The sequence below is a fragment of the Globicephala melas genome, chromosome 11 (genome assembly GCF_963455315.2).
Source record: "Globicephala melas chromosome 11, mGloMel1.2, whole genome shotgun sequence".
NCBI classification, from domain to species: domain Eukaryota; kingdom Metazoa; phylum Chordata; class Mammalia; order Artiodactyla; family Delphinidae; genus Globicephala; species Globicephala melas.
In genome coordinates this window covers 1687492-1709765 of record NC_083324.2, presented here as the reverse complement: position 1 = coordinate 1709765, position 22274 = coordinate 1687492, and the positions used below count along the sequence as shown (strand labels likewise).

Genomic DNA, 22274 nt, shown 5'->3' with positions numbered 1-22274 from the left:
AGACGGAACTAATGCAAGTTCCTCAAAAGGATTGTGGAGTTCTGTGGCCCAGACTGCTCACCGTCTACAAGACATCTTCCCTCTCATTCTTCCACATCAAAAGTATGTTCCCTGTTAAAAGGATGTCTTACTGCCTCTCTTTCGGATGGGTATGCAACTTAAAGCTCAATAAATGTTTCTTGAGGGAGTGAAAGGATGAATTAATAAAGAGAATGAAAATGGCTTCATGTTTAACGGAGAATTTGGGGGCAGTACTTTTTAAGCTAAAAAGTAACATACCGTTCACTCATCATCAGCACTTCTTGTGGACAGACGCAGTCTGTGCTCCTCCTTTATCTTTGTCAGTGTTACCTCTGTGGGAGAGCGGTGGGGAGACCAGGGCGCCTTCCAGGGACCTGAGACCGGCCAGTGCACGCAAGCAGGCGCCCGGCGGGCCGCCCGTTACCATGGAGACGGGGTCCTCGCCCCTGGGCGCCGCCATCTTGGGGCGCCAGCGGGCCCAATGGGCGGCTGCGCCGTGGCGGACACGGGGTAAGCGCGCAGATGGGCCACCCGCGGCCTAGCTCAGTCACGGCCATGGAGGCGCCCGCAGCTCGCCTGCTGCCGCTGCTGCTGCTGATCTGGGCCTGGGCTCCGGCGCCGGGCCGCGCCTCCGCGGAGGCGCCGCCGCTGATCAACGAGGACGTGAAGCGCACTGTGGACCTGAGCAGCCACTTGGCCAAGGTGACGGCCGAGGTGGTCCTGGCGCACGCGGGCGGTAGCTCCTCGCCCCGCGTCGCCTCCTTCCTACTGGCTCTGGAGCCCGAGCTGGAGGCGCGGCTGGCGTACCTCGGCGTGCAGGTGAGCTGGGCCCGGGGACACGGGCCGGCCGGGAGGACCGGCGCCCGTCCCCGCCCCGGACACGTCAGCCCCGGCCGGCGGCGCAGGCGGCTGGGCCCGTGGCCTGCGGGGGCGCCGCGCGGTGGTGCGGCCGGAGCGCGGGTTCGCCAGGGAGCTGGGCTCCGTCCAGTGCGATCGCAAATGGAGCAGCTCCCCTGCTTCCAAGTTTGGAATCGTTTGAAACCGTTGTTAATATAACGCACTTCTTACGGTTGCGAACGGCGGCTTCAAAAAATTTCCTTTTCCTTAAAGTTAGTTTAAAAACTCGTGCAAGTAATACAGTACAGAAAGGGAAAGTCCAGTTCTCTCCCTCGCCCCGACCGGTTCTCATTCTTACAGTAACGCAGTAAATGCCTCCCAACTTTGCTTCTGTTCTTCCATGCATTTCAGTGGTCATTTTTATGCCTCTCAAGGAAGCAGTGTTGGCTTTGGGAATAGAGGGAATATACGTATACAGAGGTTTGCCTTCTATTACTGTTTTCCTTAAACAGCATCCATTAAGTGATTACCCAGTTATTGGTTTGGAGAATAGTCATTCCAGTGTCGTATTTCTTCTTGGCGTACCTGACTGCTGAATTTGGAGCTATAAAGTTACCTTTATGGAGATCATGCTTCCGAAATGACTCCTGTTCCCTTATCATGCTTTGTCCATGATGAAACACGCAGTTTTACTTAAAGGTTTGTGGAAGGATGGATTAAAACTTCATTTGAATGTTCTGAATGTTAAATCCCATTCTTTTATAAAAGCAAGTTGTCATTTAGTGAGGTTGCCACAGTATAACAAGACGACAGCAGAAGCTATCTGGCCATCATGCCGGAGAGCGCTTAACTGGTGTCCTAACTGAGAATTTACCTTGTGTCGGGTATTGTGGTAGGTATTTTAAGTACATTCTCATTTAACTCTCATAAGAGCCCTTCGAGGTGTACTGTTACTGCTGGTGAGGACTGCAGTCTGGGAGGTTAAGTTGTTTAACCTACATGATGTCTTAGAATAAAGAGTCAGGTTAGTTTCTTTCACGCTTTGTGTGTGTGTGTGTGTTCTTCAGTGTACGACATTGCCTCTTGTGGCCTAGATGGTGTGAGGTAGGGTTCTGTTGGGGTATAAAACCTGTAGTCCCATCACCAGGTTTATTCAGAACCATTTTGTGATTTGTGGTCCAAGAGCGAGATGAGTCAAACGGGTGTATGTGCTCCCTTGTACCCCTATCCCAATGGAAAACGTAACTGGATGATAAACTTAACCAAGAGATGTGTATTTTCCAACAACTGACTGGGAGGCTTTGGTGAGGTTGCTAGAAACTGTTTCAGTGAATTATCTTCAACACTACATGTAGAAGTTTAGGAACTGGTAGAGGAGGCCGGGATGATTATCGACTAGGAGCCAGTGGTTCCTTGTCTTTTTACTACCAAAGACTTATCTTACTATTTTTGCTTTCATTTGGATCCTATATTTGAAATATTTTGTTTCTCTAACCTTTTATTAGATTACACATTGAATCTAGTAAATATTTAGAAGTGATAATAAATATTTCTTAAGACAAATCAACATATAACTGAACAATGAGAGTTCCTGATAAGCACAAGTATACTAGAATGTTCCCACTGTGATAGGATTCTAGTAAAAGTAGTGAAATTTGTTGTTTTTATTAGGCTGTACACCTTTGTTGAGGATGATTGTATGATAACTTTTAGGCTTTTTGAAATATGACAAATAGCTTTCTCATTATAGCTTTGTATACCCGATTGGGAATCACTGGTCCAGTCTTAAAAGGTGGTCTTAAATTTTTTTTCTTTTGGTGGAGGTTGGGTTGGCAAAGAGATCAGTGCTGTGTGTGTAAGTTTTTCCCTTAGAATCTGTTCCACAGTCTCATTCAAGATGCCTGCTCTTTCTCAGAAAGACCCTGCAGCCTGCCGGAGTTGGCATCCTTTTCCTGGTTGCACAGCTGGTTGCAACGAAGGATAAGAATAAAAGAGTGTGCCACACAGTAGCCATTGCTTTTGCCGCTGTTAACTTCTTTTGCGCAACTAAAATCAGTTTTGGTTATGCATGAGACTTTTCTTCTACAACAGTAAATAGGGACTTCCCTGGTAGTGCAGTGGTTAAGAATCCACCTGCCAGTGCAGGGGACACGGGTTCAAGCCCTGGTCCAGGAATATCCCACATGTTGCGGAGCAACTAAGCTCGTGTGCCACAACTACTGAGCCTGCGCTCTACAGTCCTTGAGCCACAACTACTGAGCCCATGCGCCGCAACTACTGAAGCCCGCACCGCACACTCTGGGGCCTGTGTGCCGCAGCAAGAGAAGCCACTGCAATGAGAAGCCCGCACGCTGCAACGAAGAGTAGCCCCTGCTCGCCACAACTAGAGAAAGCCCTTGCGCAGCAACGAAGAGCCAACGCAGCCAAAATAAAAAATGAAAAAATAAAAGTAATAAACAATACTGGGACTTTTTCTATGCATAGCCATATTGGAATGTAAATGAAAAAGAAAACGTCCAGAAAGAAACCTTTCTGGCCTTTCTATTTGGAAGTGTAAACTGTGTTTGGAAGCGTAATTTTAATTTGTATGTGTGTATTTGATCATTCAGGAAAATATGATTTTCTAGAGCATATCATACAGCTTATTCAGTGCAAAAGTAGGTCTTTTGACAGTTCTTGTATTTCACTTGAAAAATTGTTACTGAAACCAGCAAAGTTCTGGTGGTTTGAATGTTTTAATGTGGACTCCTGCGGCAGTTAGTTAATTGTTGACTCAAAATTCAGAGACTAAAAGACAAAAAAGAATAACTTCCTTTGTCCTTTTACAGGTGAAGGGAGAGGATGAGGAAGAGAACAATCTGGAAGTACGAGAAACCAAAATTAAGGGTAAAAGGTAAGGTAACGGTCAGCATATCTGTGTCTGTCTTGCCTTGTCTGGTTGTAGGTTATCACATCAGGGCTGGAATCATAACTAGGAGAGTCGCTTAGAATGGGCCCAGCATGTTAGAGGCTGTCTCAGTTAGTAGAGTGTGTGGTAGCAGGCGACAGGCTCCCTGCATTCTGGACCCGTTTATGATGTCTTTTCTGACTCCTCGTGCTGAAACTGGACTCCCCTGAGAGTGGCAGTGTGTTTCACAACAGGAAAGTAGTTACTTCCATGCCACATCAGGTCTCTAATCTATGGGGGTAGGGATCCCCAGCCAACAGATGGGAAACCGGTGGGTGGGACCTGCGGGCTGTTTGCCTCAGCAGACACCTTCCCATCGCTGCTTGGCTACCGTCCTGTTTCCAAGGGGTAGACAGCCTTACCACACCTCCTCGCCAGCCTTCACGGCACTGAAAGTGATGCCTTTTATTTTATTTTATTATTATTTTTTTATTTTTAAAAAATTTTGGCTGCGTTGGGTCTTTGTTGCTGCGCGGGCTTTCTCTAGTTGCGGTAAGCGGGGGCTGCTCTTCGTCGTGGTGCGCGGGCTTCTCATTGCGGTGGCTTCCCTTGTTGCGGAGCGCAGGCTCTAGGGTGCACGGGCTTCAGTAGTTGTGGCACGCGGGCTCTAGAGCGCAGGCTGAGTAGTTGTGGCACACAGGCTTAGTTACTCCGCGGCATGTGGGATCTTCCCGGACCAGGGCTCGAACCCGTGTCTCTTGTGTTGGCAGGCGGACTCTCAACCACTGTGCCACCAGGGAAACCCAACAGTGATGCTTTTTCACAGGAGGTAGACTGAGCTCTTTGAACATGAAGCCTGGGTTTGAACTTGCCGCCTTCTCTGCTCTAACCTCAGTACCTAGCAGGGGGCCTGGCACTTGTTTTTTATTTTAAAACACTTTACTAAGGATAGTTTTCAAACACACGTTAAAAAGCAGGAAGGGACTTCCCTGGTGGCGCAGCAGTTAAGAATCCGCCTGCCAATGCAGGGGACACAAGGGTTCAAGCCCTGGTCCGGGAAGATACCACATGCTGTGGAGCAACTAAGCCCGTGCGCCACAACTACTGAGCCCGCAAGCCACAACTACTGAGCCCGTGCACCACAACTACTGAAGCCCGCGCGCCTAGAGCCCGTGCTCCGCAACAAGAGAAGCCACCGCAATGAGAAGCCTGCACACCGCAACGAAGAGTAGCCCCCGCTCGCTGCAACTAGAGAAAGCCCGCGTGCAGCAACAAAGACCCAACCCAGCCAAACATAAAATAAATAAAATAAATAAATAAACGCCAAATAAATAAATTTTTAAAAAGGCTTAAATTAATAGGTTGAAGGTGATCTCTTAGAAGTAACTGCTTTTATCTTGGTACAAAATTTTGCTGTGATTTTAAGCTGCTGTACTCTTTTCAGTTTCTTGGTCTCTCTTAATTGTTTCTCCTCATCCCTGCTCCAGCGGGAGATTCTTCACCGTCAAGCTCCCAGTCGCTCTTGATCCCGGGGCCAAGGTTTCAGTCATTGTGGAAGCCGTTTATACCCATGTGCTTCAGCCATATCCAACCCAGATCACCCAGTCGGAGAAACAGTTTGTGGTGTTTGAGGGGAACCATTATTTCTACTCTCCCTACCCGACCAAGACACAAACCATGCGTGTGAAACTCGCCTCCCGAAACGTGGAGAGCTACACCAAGTTGGGGAACCCCACGCGCTCCGAGGACCTCCTGGATTACGGACCTTTCCGCGATGTCCCTGCCTATAGTCAGGTGGGCCCTTGTGGAGTCCAGGCCACCCCTGTCTGCTTCAGGGACATATCTCCTGCGGGGGTGACTACGCGTTGAGGGGCTTGGGTGGGAATCCAAAGCACCATGTCAGATCATCCCCAGAGTTTTAACCTGCCGAGAAGTGACTCCATGGGGCTCACTGTCCTCATTCTGGGAGTTCAGATAGAGGCTGGGGCTTGAGGAGGGCTTTCTAAAGGAGGTGGGAGTTGGGGGAGCAGGAAACCAGGCATTCTGGGCAGAGGCGATGGGGGGACAAAGGCGCGGGGATGGGAAAACCTGAGCTGTGCTGGCCCTGGTGGCTGGCGTTAGCTGCTGGTGGTGTTGCTGAGCCTAGGGCGTGAGCCTTAAAGGCAGAGGGAGTGATGAAGGCGTAAAAAAGATGTTGTTATTATGGGACGTTTCAAACACACGGAAGTATAGAGTATCGTAAACGGACAGCCATCTGTCGCTGAGATTCAGTGGTTGTCAGGCTATTGCTACAATGCTTCAGCCGTCCTTTCTCTATCTTTTCTTTGCTCTGTACTCTCAGGATAGAGTTTTTGAAGTACAAGTTTTCAAATCAAAGCATATAAACATTTAAAAATCTCTTGCTGTACTGCCAAATGCTTTTTCAGAAAATTTAGCCAGTGTATTACGGCACCAGCACTATAGAACTGCCAGTTTCCCCATAGCCGTGCCGGTATTGGCATTAAATGCTGTTAACTACAATTATAATAAAATAGCAAAACAAAATAACCTTATCTTGTCTACTTCTTGGACTTTTGGGAAAGAAAGGTGTTTTTCTGGTTCTTTTGGCCTTTAATTTTTTCTTTTTCTTCCATTTTTAAGGAGATTAAATTGACATACAGCCCTGAGTAAGTTCAAGGTGTACAGCGTCGTGATTTGACTTATATCATGAAGTGATGATCGCAGGAGCTAGTGCACGTGCATCATCTCATACAGATACAAAATTAAAGAAATAGACACTGTTCAGGCCTCGGCTCCAGTTTTGGGTGCTTCATATATAAATTATATGGAACGAGGGGCCGTGAAATTAAAATAAAAAAAAGTTAAGGAAATAGAAAAAAAATTTTTCCTGTGATAAGAACTCTTAGGATTTACTCTCTTAGCTTTCATATGGAATGTACAGCAGTGCTAATTATATTTATCACGTTGTATGTCACTTCCCTAGTGCTTATTTATGTTACAGCTGGAAGTTTGGACCTTTTGACCACCTTCCTCCAATTCTCCCTCCGTCCTGCCTCTGCCTCTCGGGGCCACAAATCTGATCTCTTTCTCTATGAGTTTGTTTGTTTGGTTTTTGGTTTTCGAAGTGTAATTGACCTACAACACTATGTTAGTTCCTGTTATACAATATATTGATTCAGTATTTCTGTACATTTCAAAACGATCGCCACCGTAAGTGCAGTTAGGATATGTCACCATACAAAGATATTACGTAGTTATTGACTTCGCCACGCTGTACATTTCATACTTGTCTCATTTATTTTGCAACTGGAAGGTTGTACCTCTTAATGTGCCTCACCTATTTCTCTCCCTCCCTGACCCCCCTCTCCCCTCTGGCAACCACCTGTTTGTTCTCTATATCTGTAACTCTGTTTCTATTTTGTTCATTTGTTTTCTAGATTCCACATATAAGTGAAATCATACAGTATTTGTCTTTTTCTGATTTACTTCATTTAGCATAGTACCCTCTAGATCCATCCATGTTGTCACAAATGGCAAGATTCCATTCTTTTTTATGACTGAGTAGTGTTCCACTGTGTGTGTGTGTGTGTGTGTGTGTGTGTGTGTGTATCTCACATCTTCTTTATCCATTCATCTATTGATGGGCACTTAGGTTGCTTCTGTATCTTGGCTGTTGTAAATGATGCTGCTATGAACTTTGAGGTGCATATAACTTTTCTAATGAGTGTTTTTCATTTTGTTTGGATAAATACCCAGGAGTAGAATTGCTGGGTCATATGGTAGTTGTTTTTTTAATTTTTTAAGGAATCTCCATACTGTTTTCTGTTGTGGCTGCCCCAGTTTACATTCCCAGCAACAGTGCATGAGGTTTCCTTTTTCTCTACATCCTCACTAACACTTGTTATTTATTATCTTTTGATGATAGCCGTTCTGACAGACGTGAAGTGATAGTACCTCATTGTGGTTTTGATTTGCCTTTGCCTGATGATGCGTGATGTTGAGCATCTTCTCATTTGTCTGTTGGCTCTCTGAATATCTTCCTTGGAAAAATGTCTGTTCAGATCCTCTGCCCATTTGTAAATTGGGTCCTTTGTTTTTTGATGTCAGGTTGTAGGAGTTCTTTGTACAGTTTGGATGTTAATCCCCTATTGGCTGTATCATTTGCAAATATCTTCTTCCATTCAGTAGGCAACCTTTTCGTTTTGTTGGTAGTTTCCTTAGCTGTACAAAAGCTTTTTAATTTGATGTTTTTCTGGTCTTTTTGTAATTTTACTTTTAAAAAATTTTGTTATTCAGTTTATTTAAATTAAAAAGAAACAAAACAGTTCACCCATTTCTCCCACCCATGCCTCTGGCAACCACCAATCTGTATCTGTGACCAGAAAGATTTCTTAATACTAACTGCTGGGCCTCTGGGTTTTTTATTTGTAAAATTGGGGATAAGTAGTAATTACTTCGTTGTGATGTTTTGAGGATTAAATGAAATTATGTGCTTATTCAGAGCTCATAAAGAGTGCCTGATACATACATACATGTCAACTCCATAAACGTTATCTTAAAAAGTCTCTTCTGTGAACTTTTCTAGATGACTTTTCTTCAGGTTAGAACAATCCAGTAATGCTACGTGTCTCCCTCAGTTATGAGTTATTTGTTAGCTCACTGGTGAGAGGTTATGTCTTCTCTGTTAGATCTTATATTTATTTCCTAGTTACAGTTTTTCTTTATTTACAGCTTAAGATTTTATTTTATTTTAAAACTGTAAAAATTGCTTTAAAAAATCAATTTAAAAAGCTCATTTGCAGAAATTTGGAAAATAAAAACTACAAGGAGAAAGTAGAAATAATCTGTAATTCTGTTTCCTATCTGTGTTGAGATTCTCATGTATCTCAGTTCAGGTTCTGTTCTCTTTTTCTCACATAGTCGCTATAAAATAATAAGTATAGACAATTTTGTTTGTAAAACAAATGATGTTTATGTTGGAACCTAAAACAGCTTTGTGTATTCTGTCTTTCCAATTAATAATATATCGTGAATATTTCCATGTCGTTACGTTAGAGACAGCACAATTTAACCATTCTGTTGCATACATTAGATGTGTCACAGTTTAACCGTCCTGGTACTAATTGTTTCCAATCAATTTGCTTTAAGTTAGTGTTGATTCCTCTGTCACCAAACTTTGAGCTGCTTGTTTCCTTCCTCTCCAGGACACTTTTAAAGTACATTCTGAGAACAACAGCCCTTTCCTGACCATCACCAGCATGACCCGAGTCATCGAGGTCTCCCACTGGGGTAACATTGCTGTGGAGGAAAACGTGGACCTGAAGCACACAGGGGCTGTGCTGAAGGGGCCTTTTTCGCGCTATGATTACCAGAGACAGCCAGATAGTGGAGTCTCCTCCATCCGTTCTTTTAAGGTATGGACTGTTGGACTTGGACATTGGGGAAAGTATGACTATCACATCTGTCCTTTCTTTTGCTTTTTGAAAGTAGCTAATTATGGACAGTCGTTGGGATTGACTGGTGTTCAGGTAGTTGAGTGACGGTGTTAGAACCAACAGAATGTTAAAAAAAAAAAATTGCCTCCAGGAGTTCCCTGTCGGCCCAGTGGTTAGAACTTGGCATTTTCACTGCTGTGGCCCAGGTTCAATCCCTGGTTGGGGAACTAGCATCAAGGCCAAAAAAAAAAGCCCCCATTTATATAAGTAGGTCATGTTTTTTAAAGAAAATTTGAATAATGGAAAAAGGAAAAACAAACCCAGGCACTAGGCTTTCTGACACACTTTTATATATTTCCTTTTTCTTTTATAATGCTGTGTTTAAAAAACATTTGATCATATTGCATATACAGTTTGCATATACAGTTTTGTATCTTTTTCTGTCTTATAAATGAAATCCTAGAAGCATTTTCACGTACTTAAGTATTACAGAAGCGCTCACTGTGCAAACAGAGGCATTACATTTTCCTCTCAATTATCAAAATTTGCTTACAGATTTGGAAATAAATAATTAAAAATAAGTAAAGATTTTAAAAAATTAGTTAAAAATATTAGGTGGAGAAACCCCTTTCATAAGTAAACCATAAACCACCTAGCGATTTCATGTGATTTCCTCCGTCTTTAGTTTGCTCGCCTGCAAAATAACTTAGATTATTTTTACCTTTGTATTAAGTCTTTAGCATCTGCAAAGGTATTTATGAGTCTGTTACTTACTGTTTAGAAGAGTTTGGCTATTTACTGACGCTGATTGAGAAGCAGATGAGGTATCTAGATATTCTGGAGCCTTTGGGGGGAAGTTAGACTTTGCTCAGGTTGTTCACAGTTTGGAGACTATTAAGCAGTGATGTGGTGAAGAGCTTGGTGCAGGAAGTCTCTTCTGGACTTAGGATCACTTCCTCTGCGTCGGTTTCTGGAGTCTTCAGAAGGCATGCTCACTCTCTTGCAGACCATCCTTCCTGCTGCTGCACAGGATGTTTATTATCGGGATGAGATTGGCAATGTTTCCACCAGCCACCTTCTTATTTTGGATGACTCCGTAGAGATGGAAATCCGGCCTCGCTTTCCTCTTTTCGGCGGGTGGAAGACCCATTACATCGTCGGCTACAACCTCCCAAGCTATGAGTACCTCTATAATTTGGGTCAGTTTTCAATTGTTGGGGAGTTGAAAAGGGGAAGACTGTCTTTTTCTTTAATTTCCTGTGGGTTTGTTTTGTGTTGTGTCGTGTGTGTGTGTGTGTGTGTGTGTGTGTGTGTGTGTGTGTGAGATAATTGCCAGTCCTTTTAGATGGGGAGAGGGTATTCTCTTGTCATTCTTAGGAAGGCTGGGATATCAGCAACAACTTTTCATGGGTGAGTAAAAATTACTGTTGTAAAAATGATACCTGCGTATGGTAATCAATTCACATAGGACAGTAAAAAGCTGCTTCTTACCCCCAGTTCTAGCATAAGAAGGAACTGCTTAAATTCTTTAAATTTGAAATATTTAAAAAATAAAAAATTCAGAGAATAATAAACATTTTTACACAAGCACCCAGAACTATTGATTATAAACATTTTGTCATATTTCCAAGTCTTTCTTTTTAAAACCTTTTTAATGCAAAATAAAATCTAGTAAATCATACAAATGTAAAGTTCGGTAAATTATAAGAGGAGCACCTTGTAACCATCACTCAGGTCAAGGAAGTGGAATTGGCCAGCCGCTCAGAAGGCCCTCACGTACCTCCTCTTTTCCCCACAACAGCGATCACCGTCCTGGCTTTTGGGAGACACTCTCTTGAATTTCTTCATCGTTCTATCACCCACTTGTATGTCTCTAGATACTCCAGTTCTGCGTTTTTCAAAAAAGTTGATTTGTCTTGTCAGCCTCTAGTAATCCACAGTTTCCTCCTCCATCTGTTTTCCTCATGGTTTAGCTGTTGAAGAAGTTGACCTTATTTGTAGTGTAGCCCATGGTCTGGATTTTGCTGATTGCGGGTCAGAGTGCAGGGCAGCACATTCCTCTGTCTTCCGTATTTCTAGCCCAGCTGTCTAGCACAGCTGTCTCTGGAGCCTGATCAGACTCAGGTCGATCCTTTCAGCAAGACTCAGCTGATGTGTTCTTTCATTGAAGGCACACAGTCGGTGGTGGCTGGTGTCTCCTTTTGTGACGTTCAGGGCCTAGATTCTAGTACTTTACTTAGGAGAAAGACACGCACAAAACCAGTCACAGCTATGTCTGCTTGACCCTCCAGGAGACCAGTATGCATTGAAGATGAGGCTTGTGGACCACGTGTTTGATGAACAAGTGATAGACTCTCTGACTGTGAAAATCATCCTGCCAGAAGGGGCCAAGTGAGTCTGACCTCCCTTCCTGTCTCCCTTCCTGGTGGTGCCCTCTTGGCACCTCAGTGGGACGTTGGGTTCTAGGGCGCAGAGGAGGGGCTTCTGGTGGAGTTTAAACTGAGACATTTGACTCAGTGAGGGCACAAGATGCACTTATGAGCTATCCCAACACAGCCCTTTCTGTGACAGGGGCGGGATTCATAGCAGGCCAGAGTGATGGCCTGAGTCCGATGAGGTGACTGGCAAAAGGAAAGAACTGCAAAGTTGAGGCAGCTGGGTGGCCTTGGGCTGTGCTCCTAGGAAGGGGAGGGATAGTGGAGAGGGCTTTGTCTTGTCCTGGGCGTGTCACACCAGGTTCAGAAGGTGGGGGGGAGGGTGGTCTCAGATGGTATATCAGGTTCCATGGTTATAAACAGAGGGAGCTGTCTTTGGCCAGTTTAAGCAGAAAGGAAGGAATCTGGAAGGGTAAGGGATCTCATCAAATGTTGGCCTAAGGTGAAGAACCAGGCTTGGGAAAGGACAGAGCCACAGCGTCTCTAGGGTCCACTTGGCAGAAACCAGCTGACACTCACAGGGCCCCCTGCCCTTGGCATGGGCGACAAAACATTCTCATGCTCAGGGCTTTCTGACAGTGGGTCCGCGGTCTCAGGGGGTTGGGTGTTCCCTGTGATGGGAGGGGAGGAGAGTGGAGTAGAACTCGTGACCCTGGAAGACCCCTTGGGCCTTGGATCCTCACTGGGAACCTAGTTGGTCAGTGCAGTTTGTGTGAGGCTCAGTTTCCTCCCATTGGCATCTAGAAACATCCAAGTGGACAGTCCCTATGAGATCAGCCGAGCCCCTGATGAGCTGCACTACACCTACCTGGACACGTTTGGCCGCCCCGTGATCGTGGCCCACAAGAAAAACCTGGTGGAGCAGCACATTCAGGACATGGTGGTATGCGCTCCACAGCCCTGCCTCCCAGGCCTCCTCCCTGGACAGTGGCTGCAGGGTCAGGGACTTGCCATCCTCTCCTCCTTGCCTGGAGTGGTTTGGGCACAGCCGCCTCTGGGGGCGGGGGTGGGGCACATGGCGGGGGCAGCCCGGACAGTTGTAGGCCTGGCGAGGCCCCTTCGCCCCCAGGTTTCTGAGTCCGGGTGGACCCGTGTGTCAGCATGTGTTCCTGGCTCCCCCCAGGTACACTACACCTTCAACAAGGTGCTCATGCTGCAGGAGCCCCTGCTGGTGGTGGCTGCCTTCTACGTCCTGTTCTTCACCGTCATCGTCTACGTCAGGCTGGACTTCTCCATCACAAAGGTACCCAACTCGGCCGTCTGCAGTGCGTGCTTGACTCGCTTTCCCAGCGCCCGGCCGCGCGACATACACCTCTGCCTGCTCGTGGCCTCAGCTGACCGTTACCCTAGAGACCCCTCCTTTTGTTGCTGTGGTCACGGACATGCACTGTTGAAGGAGACAGGTTGCTGCTGGCGGCCAGTTCCGTGGGGAGAGGCAGTGGGCAGAGCGTGTGCCCAGAAAGGCTCGCGGGGAAGTGACTGGCAGAAGAGGTGGGGCGGGGCCTTTGCCTCAGGGAGCAGCTTGTGGGACAGCATGGCAGGCTTTTGCTGGGGCCTGTGGGTGGCAGTTGGTACGAATGAGCAAGGACGTTGGTCTGGCTGGTTCCGTAGACCAGCGAGGCTGCCCTGGGGTAGGGGTGCCACCAGGGCAGCTGCTCACCTTGTCACGCAGAAGGGCTGAGTCTAGGTTTTACTGTGACATATCCCCATTTCCTAAGCTATATTAATTTTAAAAATCCCGAGTTTTAAAATATTTCTGCATTTAGACATTTTACAAGAATAGTAAAACGAACTCTTGTGCACTCTTCACCTGGACGGAGTGGTTAACATTTGGCCTGTCGTATGTACTCTTCCTGAGCCGTTTAAGTTGCCCGCCTCCCTTGAATACTTAGGCGTGTGCACAGCCTGACCCCAAGGGCCCCGTTTCATAGAGCCAGAGCACGATGCTCAAAGTCCGGAATGTGACGTTGCTCTAATAACAACCAGCACCCAGTCCAGGCTCAAATTTTGCTGATCGCCCCAAGGGTAACTTCTATAGCCATTCTTTTTCATACTTCAGAATTCAGTTGATGATGCATTGCATTTAGTTGTCATATTTCCTTAGTCTGCTTTAATCTGGGACATTCCTCGGCCTTGTGTGTACGTTAGGTTTCTTATGTTTCTCCTTGAAAATGCAGATTATGCATTTTTGGCAAGAACATTATGAAGTGGTGCTGTGTCTGCAGTGCATCACGTCGGGAGGTACCTGATGTCATTTGGTCCGGGGTTGGTGATACTGACTCTCCTTGGTTGAGTTGGTGCCTTTCTTGGTTTATTCACTGTAATGTTACTATTTTTCTTTGCAATTAATACATAATCTGTTTGAGGCTACATAAATATCATATATATTCACCCATTAGTTACAGTATTTATTACTAATTCTTATCTGAATCTGATAGTTGTGGTGGCTGAAAAACTATGGTGCCTTTTACCTTACTAGGTGGTTTTCTACTATAAGGAAAAGCTTTTCTTGTTGGTTGGTTGGTTCATTATTCGTTTGGATTCATGTGTTATTTTACTGGATTACTGTCCACTGTGCCGTTCCTTTTGATGCTCAAGTGTCCCAGGTTTGACTGTCTTTCCGTCTACATCGTATTTTTGTGCACTTCCTTATTGTAGCGTGCAGCAGTACGTTTCCGGCATATCTTGTACTTTCTCCGAGGAGCTCCGGTTCCTTGCAGTGCAGAATGGTACCTGGAGACCATGATCTGGGAGCTGGTTGTGATCACTGCTCTTGGAGCATCTCTGCTCCTCAGCCCTTTCAGCAGACAGAGCCGGGAGATAAATACATGTGGTATTTGAAATATGAGTTATTCCAGTCTAACCCCACAGGGTTCTTTGCCTGGATCCCAACATCAGTGTGTTTGTTTATTTGCTGAAGTCTATAAACAAAACAAAACAGTTCCACAGTTGCTGCACTCATACCACTACAAACACCAAACCTGCCAGTAGAGCGCCAGGTTTCTTGGCAGTTCTTTTTGTCTTTATTTTTTAAAATAAATTTATTTATTTATTTATTTTTGGCTGCATTGGGTCTTCGTTGCTGCGTCCAGGCTTTCTCTAGTTGCGGCGAGCGGGGGCTACTCTTCGTTGCGGTGCGTGGGCTTCTCGTTGCGGTGGTTTCTCTTGTTGTGGAGCACGGGCTCGAGGCTCCTGGGCTTCAGTAGTTGTGGCACACGGGATCAGTCGTTGTGGCTCGCAGGCTCTAGAGTGTGGGCTCAGTAGTTGTGGTGCACGGGCTTAGTTGCTCCGTGGCATGCGGGATCTTCCGGTATCGGGGATCGAACCCATGTCCCCTGCATTGGCAGGCGGATTCTCAACCACTGTGCCACTAGGGAAGCCCTCTTTTTGTCTTTAGATTGAGACCATAGTGTCAGAGTCTGTGATCCCAAGGTAGTTGCTCTGTTCTTCTTTCCCTGGTTACTCATTTGAAAGGTATTAGGTTCATTGATGCTTGAATTTTATTCTGGTTTCTTCCTCCATCATTGGTAATATTTAATGTTGGCTGTGATACCGTAAAACACTAACAAAGTTCTAAATTGAGAACTTGAAAATGGTGTGGTTTCCTCCACCCTGTCCCACCCTGCCTTGTAGGGAACAATTTCATCAGTCCCCTAGGTAGCCTTTCTGATTTGTTTATTTTGCAAAAATAGGCAGATATTTAATTCTTATTTTCTTCTTTTGTACACAAAAGGTAGCAACAGCATACCTATTTTTCACTGCTTTTCTCACTTAACTAACGTATCCTGAAAATCACTCATATCAGTTCATAGAGAGCTTTCTTCCTTGTTATTTTTTTATAGCTGCAGAGGACTCTCTTGTATGGATAAGTCATAGTTTATTCAACTGATTTCCTGTGTATACATCTCTATTTTAAAGCTTTGATAATTTACTGAGGAAAAAAAAACTAATTGTGGGCCAAATCGACCTTCTGCAGGCCAGAGTCAGCCTTTGAGCATGCCCGGTTAGGGCTTCTGCAGTAGCCCACTGGTTAGGGATTCTGGGGAGTACATGGGGCTGCGTCTGAAGGGCCTTGGCTGGCTAAGGAGCTTGGGCTTCATCCTTTAGGTCCTGGAAACACGTCCTGGAAGTCTTCCCCGGCCTGAGATGGAATTTCTCCTCCCTCAGCACCTCATACCCCTCTCACGGTGCACCCTGGCATTAGCATCCCTTTTATACCAGTGTGTCTGTCCTGCTGGACTTGGATGTGAACGTCTGCTTCATCTTCCTGTCCCCTGTCCTGCCCATTGCTGAACCGTTCCAGGGTCAGTGTCGGCAAGAGTGTGATTCTCTGACTTTCCAAGATGGTGGCTTTTCTCGTTTGTGTGCTAGTGGTGGGTGCTCCTTGGGAGGAGAAGGTCGCAGTGGGCTCAGGGCTGGATGTCATCACACACGGTGTCTCTCCCCCAGGATCCGGCTGCAGAAGCCAGGATGAAGGTGGCCTGCATCACAGAGCAGGTCTTGACCCTGGTCAACAAGAGACTAGGTCTCTACCGTCACTTTGATGAGACAGTCAATAGGTACAAACAGTCCCGGGACGTGTCCACCCTCAACAGTGGCAAGAAGAGCCTGGAAACGGAGCACAAGGCCTTGGCCTCTGAGGTGGCGCTGCTGCAGTCCAGGCTGAAGACGGAGGGCTCCGACCTGTGCGACAGAGTAAGTGCCTGCCGTCGCCGTGTCACCCGGCTCCTTCCTGCCTCGCCCAGCGTGGCCTTGCTCGCCGCTGGCCTGTGGGGTGGGTGCGCCCAGTTATGGCCGCGTCGCGTGGTGCCGACCCTTGGGGTGGAACGAGATTTGGGCTCTTGGTTGTGAGCTGGATTTGGAGGAAGTGCTGCTGGCCTCCACAGCACTGGTGTTGAGAGCAGCTGCTTCCTCTCCTGGAGGCCAGACTGGACAAGGCTCCAGATTGCTCGGGCTGCAGGGAGAAGCACCCAGACTTAGAATTGTGGGTTTGACTCCAGGCTCTGATTCAGACTTTCTGAACCTGAGCAGGTTACCTAACTTGTGTGCCTCAGTTTCCTCATCTCTAAAATGGGGGAGCTGTTAATCCTTACTGAGCTCACAGCGGTCATGTGAAATGAGTTAGTGCATGTGAAGCGCTGGGAACCCTGCCTAGGATGTGCTGCATGAGTTCTTGGTGCCTGTAAATGAGGCTGAAAGCCCCCGGGGTGCCCCTCTCCACACGCCCCCACCCACTCCTGCTCCGTCTCTGCACCCCTCTGTGAAACCACGTATCCGTGTGCTTAAGTATTTATCGTGCGTCAGCTCCTGAGGGTGCGATGCCTCATCTGTCGTCACTGCTGTTTTCCAGTGTAGCGTCGTGCCTGGCTTCATGGCTCCCAAGTGTTTGTTGAGTGTTGAATCAATGTGGCTATAAAAGGCCTCAGCCTGACACCCAGTTGGTGATAACAGGAGTCGCCCGCCCGCGGCCGTTGGCCCTCTGCCCGACCAAATCCCTGGCCAAGTTTGGCCGTGGGAGGGAAGAGAACGAACGTTCACTGAGTGCCTGCACGTGTCCGGCACTGTGCCGGGGGGTGTCGGTGTTTCCACACTTGGTCCGTACAGTCTCTCCGCATCTGGGGCCGGGGGTGGTGAAGGGACTGGCTCACAGGGGCCAGAGCTTGTGGGAACAGGCCTTACAGGGGGTGAAGCTGGCCTCTCCCTCCACAGCAGCCCTTCTGCCCTGGGCGGCGGGGGGTGGGGGGGGTGTCTGTGGGGCGGGGCCGCGGAGGACACTCGAGCCCTGCCCTGCTCTTGCCTCGGCCAGGTGAGCGAAATGCAGAAACTGGACGCGCAGGTCAAGGAGCTGGTACTGAAGTCGGCAGTGGAGGCCGAGCGGCTGGTGGCTGGCAAGCTCAAGAAAGACACGTACATCGAGAACGAGAAGCTCATCTCGGGAAAGCGACAGGAGCTGGTCACCAAGATCGACCACATCCTGGATGCCCTGTAGCCCTGCACTTCCAGAGGGCAGGGTGGGAGTGGTGAACATCAAGGCCAGCAAATGCTGGCTTCTGTATTTTGCAAAAGGCCTTCAAGGAAGAAAGAAGCCAGGCTCTGCCTCAGGCAATACAAGAAGTTTTTGTCCCTAAAATGTTCTTTAAAAAAAAAAAACAAAAAAACTTAAATGTTTTTAAAAACAAAATATTTTTGTGTTTTGAACAAAGAAATTTTTGAGTTGGTTTTGTTTGTTCTGAAGCCTAGGATATTCTTTCCACCTGTAAGCCCCTTGTTTTATGCCCTTCTAATTCCTGATGTTTGGGTATTTTACAGGCGTGTGTGTATGTTTTTTAAAGCATGTGTGACCAAATGAAAATAAAGCTGGAACGGTGAACATCTGTTCTGTTCTGTTGAACGCCTCTCATAACTTATTTCTTAACTTTGGGGATAGTACTTTTATCAAGTGCTTTTTATCCATTAAATAATGGATTCGCTCCTGAGAGCAAGTCTGCATGGCAAGTACTGGTTACATTTTACATGTTAGAACACTGACGCCACAAAGGTAAAGTGGCCTAGGTAAGGTCCCAGAACAGAGTGGTGCGGTGTCACAGTGCTTGTGTCACGGGCTCTTCTGGGCACTAAGGAAACAATGAGCAGGGCAGAGATGGCTCTTGTGGAGAACAGTCACGTGATCAACACAGACTCATAGTCACAAACTGATAGAACCCTGTAAGGAAGAGGGACAGGGTCCTCTGATGGTAAATACAGGAGAGCACTGGATGGGGAAAGTTTCCCTGAGAAAGTGGCATAGCATGTGCCAAGGCCCTGGGGCTTGAGGACCTGAAGGGAGTCCAGAGAGTGGGGTACAAAGTGTATGACACAGGGCTGCAGAGCTGGAAGAGCCCAGACAAGACAGGGCTTTACAGGTCGGCCCAGGCTTTTGGCTTGACCCTAAAGTCAAGGGAAGACCGAGCCGTGTATGAGAGACACGCTTAGCTTTGATTTTGGCTGAAAACGAACTGAAGGCTATAAGTAGATGTGGGAGAAGGCCTGCCAGCCTGCTGTAACCCAGGCAGAAGATGAAGGCGTGGGCCAGGGTGGTGATGTAGGGACACGGATGGACTGGAGAGACTTATGTGGGGGAATCGGCTGCTGAGTGATCAACTCCCTCCACTCCACTCTCCTCCCCGCCTAGGGTGGACGCCTTAGCCTCACCTAGTGAAGTCCTGCTCGTTCTTCAGGAAACAGCTTAGGTACTGCCCCCGGGAAGCCTTCCACGCCCTCTGGGACCCATCCTGTCGTGCTCTCTTGTGGTACCCTGTAGCCGTCCTCCACATCTTCCAGCGCTGTCGGAACGCGCGTGATCACTGGACCAGCCCTGATGAGGCAGAGGTCTCTCCTGATACGCTCACCCTCGTGTTATCAGCTAGATGTTCAAATCAGCGTGTGATACCCAGTTGGTGCCTTCCATCTTGGTGGGGAGGGTGGCAGGATGGCTGTGCCATTCACCTAATGTGGGGAAGTCTGCACGAGGCCAGTTTTGAGGAAGACGATGATGAATTCTGTTTCAGACCTGGTGAGGGGGTGTGTGTGCCTGAGCCGCCCGGTGGGACCGTCCGTGGGAGCTGGATATTCGGCGTGGAGACGGCTGCGGAAACGGCGAGCTGGAGGCTGCGGGTCCACTGCCGGGGAAGGGTGTGGGGTGGTGGAGACGCAGGACTGAGTATTAGGGCCCCAGGGTGCCGCGGCCGCCTGGAGCACGACGCTGCGCGGGTGCGGCAAGGGAGCGCAGGACCGCGTGGACTCGGGCAGTGTGTGTCTCGAGTCTACCAAGAGGAGGCTGTGGGGTTTCGGAGCGGGTCGTTGAGGTGGTGACTGCAGAACTGCGTGGCTGGGCGGTGGGGACGGGCGCGGGACCGCGGGGAGGCTTCCCGGTGCAACTGACAGGTTGAGGATGGACGGGTTCAGGTGTGTTAACTGCCGTCGCGGAGTGTCCGGTGGGAGTGGGAGGCTGAAGAGGAAATGATGGAGGACAGTGTAAGGGCTTGAGGCGGGGGGCGGGGAGGGTACGGAAGACGCTCGCTCCAGAGCGGGGCTGCACGACTCGCGGTCCCACCGGCACTGTGGTCTCGGGGAGCCTGGGAGACCGACGGGCGGTGTTCGGTTAGCCCTCGGGAGGGAACAGGTGACGGTACCTCGCGGCCGCTCCCTCGGCCTTAATGCTGGCTCCTCCGAAGAGCTTCTGGCCGCGCCGGGTCCTCGGGTTCCGCTCTCGAGGCCGCAGGCGGGGCTGCGCTCGGCCGCGGCCCCGGGCTGCAGGGCGGGCTCCCCTGGGGCGGGGGCCGCCTCGGCCGGCTGTTAGGCAGCTTCTCCTCCAGCCTCCCCGCCCGCCTAGTTCGGGTAAATCCCTCACTTCGGAGCAGGGAAGGGAAGAACCGCGGTTAGAAACCGAGGGTCGTGCCGGCGGGCGCCCTCTGCTGGGCCGGCGGGCCGCGCGCAAGCCGGGGAGCAAGCTGCGTGGCGCCCTCGCGACTCCCGGAAACCCGCCGACACTACACGGGCTGCGCCGGGTGCGCAGGCGCGGAGGGCCCGCCGGGAAGACGCGGCTAGGGGAGCCGCGCATGCGCAAGGCCGCACCCCTGGTGAAGCCGAGGGCTCTAGCGGTGGTGCCACCTAGGGGCGGGAGCCGGGAGTCGCTGCCCGGCCTGGACCAGACTTGCGCTGGGCCGGCAGGAGCCCGGGCCTCGTCCATCACCCCAGCGGGACCCGGGCTAGGCCTGCGCGCCCGCTGCCCCAGCTCCGCGCATCCCCAGCTCTGGGGCGCGGGCCCCCCTGTTCCTACCTGGTCCTGGATTCCCTAGTGGCCAGCGGGGCCTGGTTCCCCCTCCTAAGCCCGGGGCGAGGGTGGACTGGCCTGGCCCGTGGTGCACGGCGAGGTGCCCCAGACACAGACACGTTCACTGGTCGAGGACCAGCCTCCTCCCTGGGCCCACAGTGGGGAGTGGGCGCTCCTGGGCCACGTGCGGTCTAGGCACCCAGGCCAGCCTGCTATCCAGCCCATCACCCGACCCCACCGTCCAGCCCATCACCCGACCCCGCCGTCCAGCCCATCATCCGACCCCGCTGTCCACCTCGTTTTCCAGCCCCGCTGTCCAGCCCCATCGTCCAGCCTGCCTCCTCCACGGATGGGCCTCGAGCTGCCCACGGCCGCGGGGGGTCAGAGGGAGGAAAAGGTGGCTGAAGAAGAGGGCCGTGTGTCAGTCTCCCTCTCCATTTGTCTTGGAGGCTGACATGGAGAAACCCCAGAGGGCCAAGTGCGCCCTCACAGTTTCACCACAAGTATCCTGGCCGGGCGTCTGGCGCCGAGCTGATAGTGCAGCCCGGCCGCAGCCCCGCCGGAAGCGCTGCCAGCGGTTGGGGCCGCGGCCCAGACAGGAAAGGCCCCCGCGCCCGGCCCGCGGCCTCACTACGCCGGCTGCTTCCCCGACGGCGGGGCCAGACCGGAGCCCAGTGGCCGGGGACCGGGACCCGGACCTGGGGACCCACCTGTCACCTGCCTGGAGGTGACACGGAGGGAAGATGGAGCCTGCAGCCTGGGCCTGACCTAAGCCAGTGGAAGGGCGTCCTCTCCCTCCCATGGCCGAGCCCTCGTGGTGCCCCCCACCCAGCTGTTTACATTCCCATCGTCCCTGCCGTCGCTGGTTCCATGGTCACTGTGACAGGCCCAGAACCAACTGCAGGGAAACAGAAGTGAACAGAAGGCCACGGTATTGGCCGTGGGGAAGAGCAGGCCGAATGGGACACAGTTAAGAGGAGTGGTCAGAGGGCCTGGAGGAGTTGCAGGTGGGGATGGTGGGGAGGGAGGAGCCCAGACTCCAGCCCCCTTTTTGCCTTTCCTTCAGGAGGTGAAATCCAGAAAGGTATGTTTTAAGATGAGAAAGACAGGAGCCCCTTTCAATGCTGGAGGGAAGGAAGGAGGTCATGGGGAGGGAAAGGTCGCAGATCCAGGAGAGAAGGCGCTGGTCAAGAGAAGGAGTCCCGGACAGCAGGACTGGATGGGATTGAGGGCTGAACGGGGATTTCAAGGGAGATCTCTGAGCAGTTGGCCGTGCCTCCCCCCAGCTCCGTGGAGGAAAGCGGCGGAGACCCCGTCCAGCTTTGCCTCCCAGGTGACCTTCCCGACTCCCCAGGTGGCTGGGAGGCCCCTACCTTACACCAACCGGCACTGCTCTCTGAGGTGCAGCGACTGCTTCCTGCCCCAGCCCAGGAGCTCGCTCTCTGCGGGGCCGAAGAGGCAGCATGTCGAGGCTGCAAATGATGCATTTCACAAATATCTTTACTCTGTCTCAGGCACAGTTCTAGACACTGGGGATACAGCAAGGAGGCAAAGTGCTGTGCGACTTTCAGGAGGACGAGAAACTAGAAAATAAATCACTGCGGGCAGTGCTATTGAGGAAATAAAATAGGGTGATGTGATCAGTGGGGTTAGCCTGCAGGCTTGGGGAGGCTCGCTGGGAGAAGGAAGCAGGCATGGAGAAGGCGGCGGCAGGGTTGACGCTAGGGCTCAGCGAGCTTCCCGAGTCCTGCTGCGTTCTGCAGGCGTCTGCTGTGCTCCACCCAGCCAGGCCCTGGTGGCGGCAGAACCTCCTGCCTCCAAGTCTTCTCTCGGGGTGCCCCCCGCTG

At 49.9% G+C, this 22274-nt stretch overlaps 1 protein-coding gene and 1 non-coding gene across 2 annotated transcripts; one reads left to right on the top strand and one right to left on the bottom strand.

Annotated features, from left to right (window-relative positions):
- The first annotated feature begins 512 nt into the window (after positions 1–512).
- Positions 513–17985, top strand: RPN1 (ribophorin I). Its single transcript, XM_030849252.3, has 10 exons — positions 513–840; positions 3687–3751; positions 5233–5539; positions 8950–9159; positions 10187–10379; positions 11472–11571; positions 12360–12498; positions 12739–12858; positions 16065–16310; positions 17422–17985. The coding sequence occupies exons 1-10, from the start codon at positions 544–546 to the stop codon at positions 17602–17604; spliced, it is 1860 nt and encodes a 619-aa protein (XP_030705112.1). The 5' UTR covers positions 513–543; the 3' UTR covers positions 17605–17985.
- Positions 7072–19986, bottom strand: LOC115848485 (uncharacterized). Its single transcript, XR_004037710.2, has 3 exons — positions 19787–19986; positions 18807–19602; positions 7072–16569 (listed from the first exon to the last, which is right to left on the bottom strand). It is a non-coding gene; the product is annotated as an uncharacterized protein (transcript).
- Positions 19987–22274: the final 2288 nt, after the last annotated feature.

Coding starts and splice junctions, on each gene's coding strand:
- RPN1 (XM_030849252.3), top strand. CDS start 544: ATGGGCCACCCGCGGCCTAGCTCAGTCACGGCCATGGAGGCGCCCGCA. Junction 10,380..11,471: donor TGAGTACCTCTATAATTTGG/GTCAGTTTTCAA, acceptor TTGACCCTCCAG/GAGACCAGTATGCATTGAAG. Junction 12,499..12,738: donor AGCACATTCAGGACATGGTG/GTATGCGCTCCA, acceptor GGCTCCCCCCAG/GTACACTACACCTTCAACAA.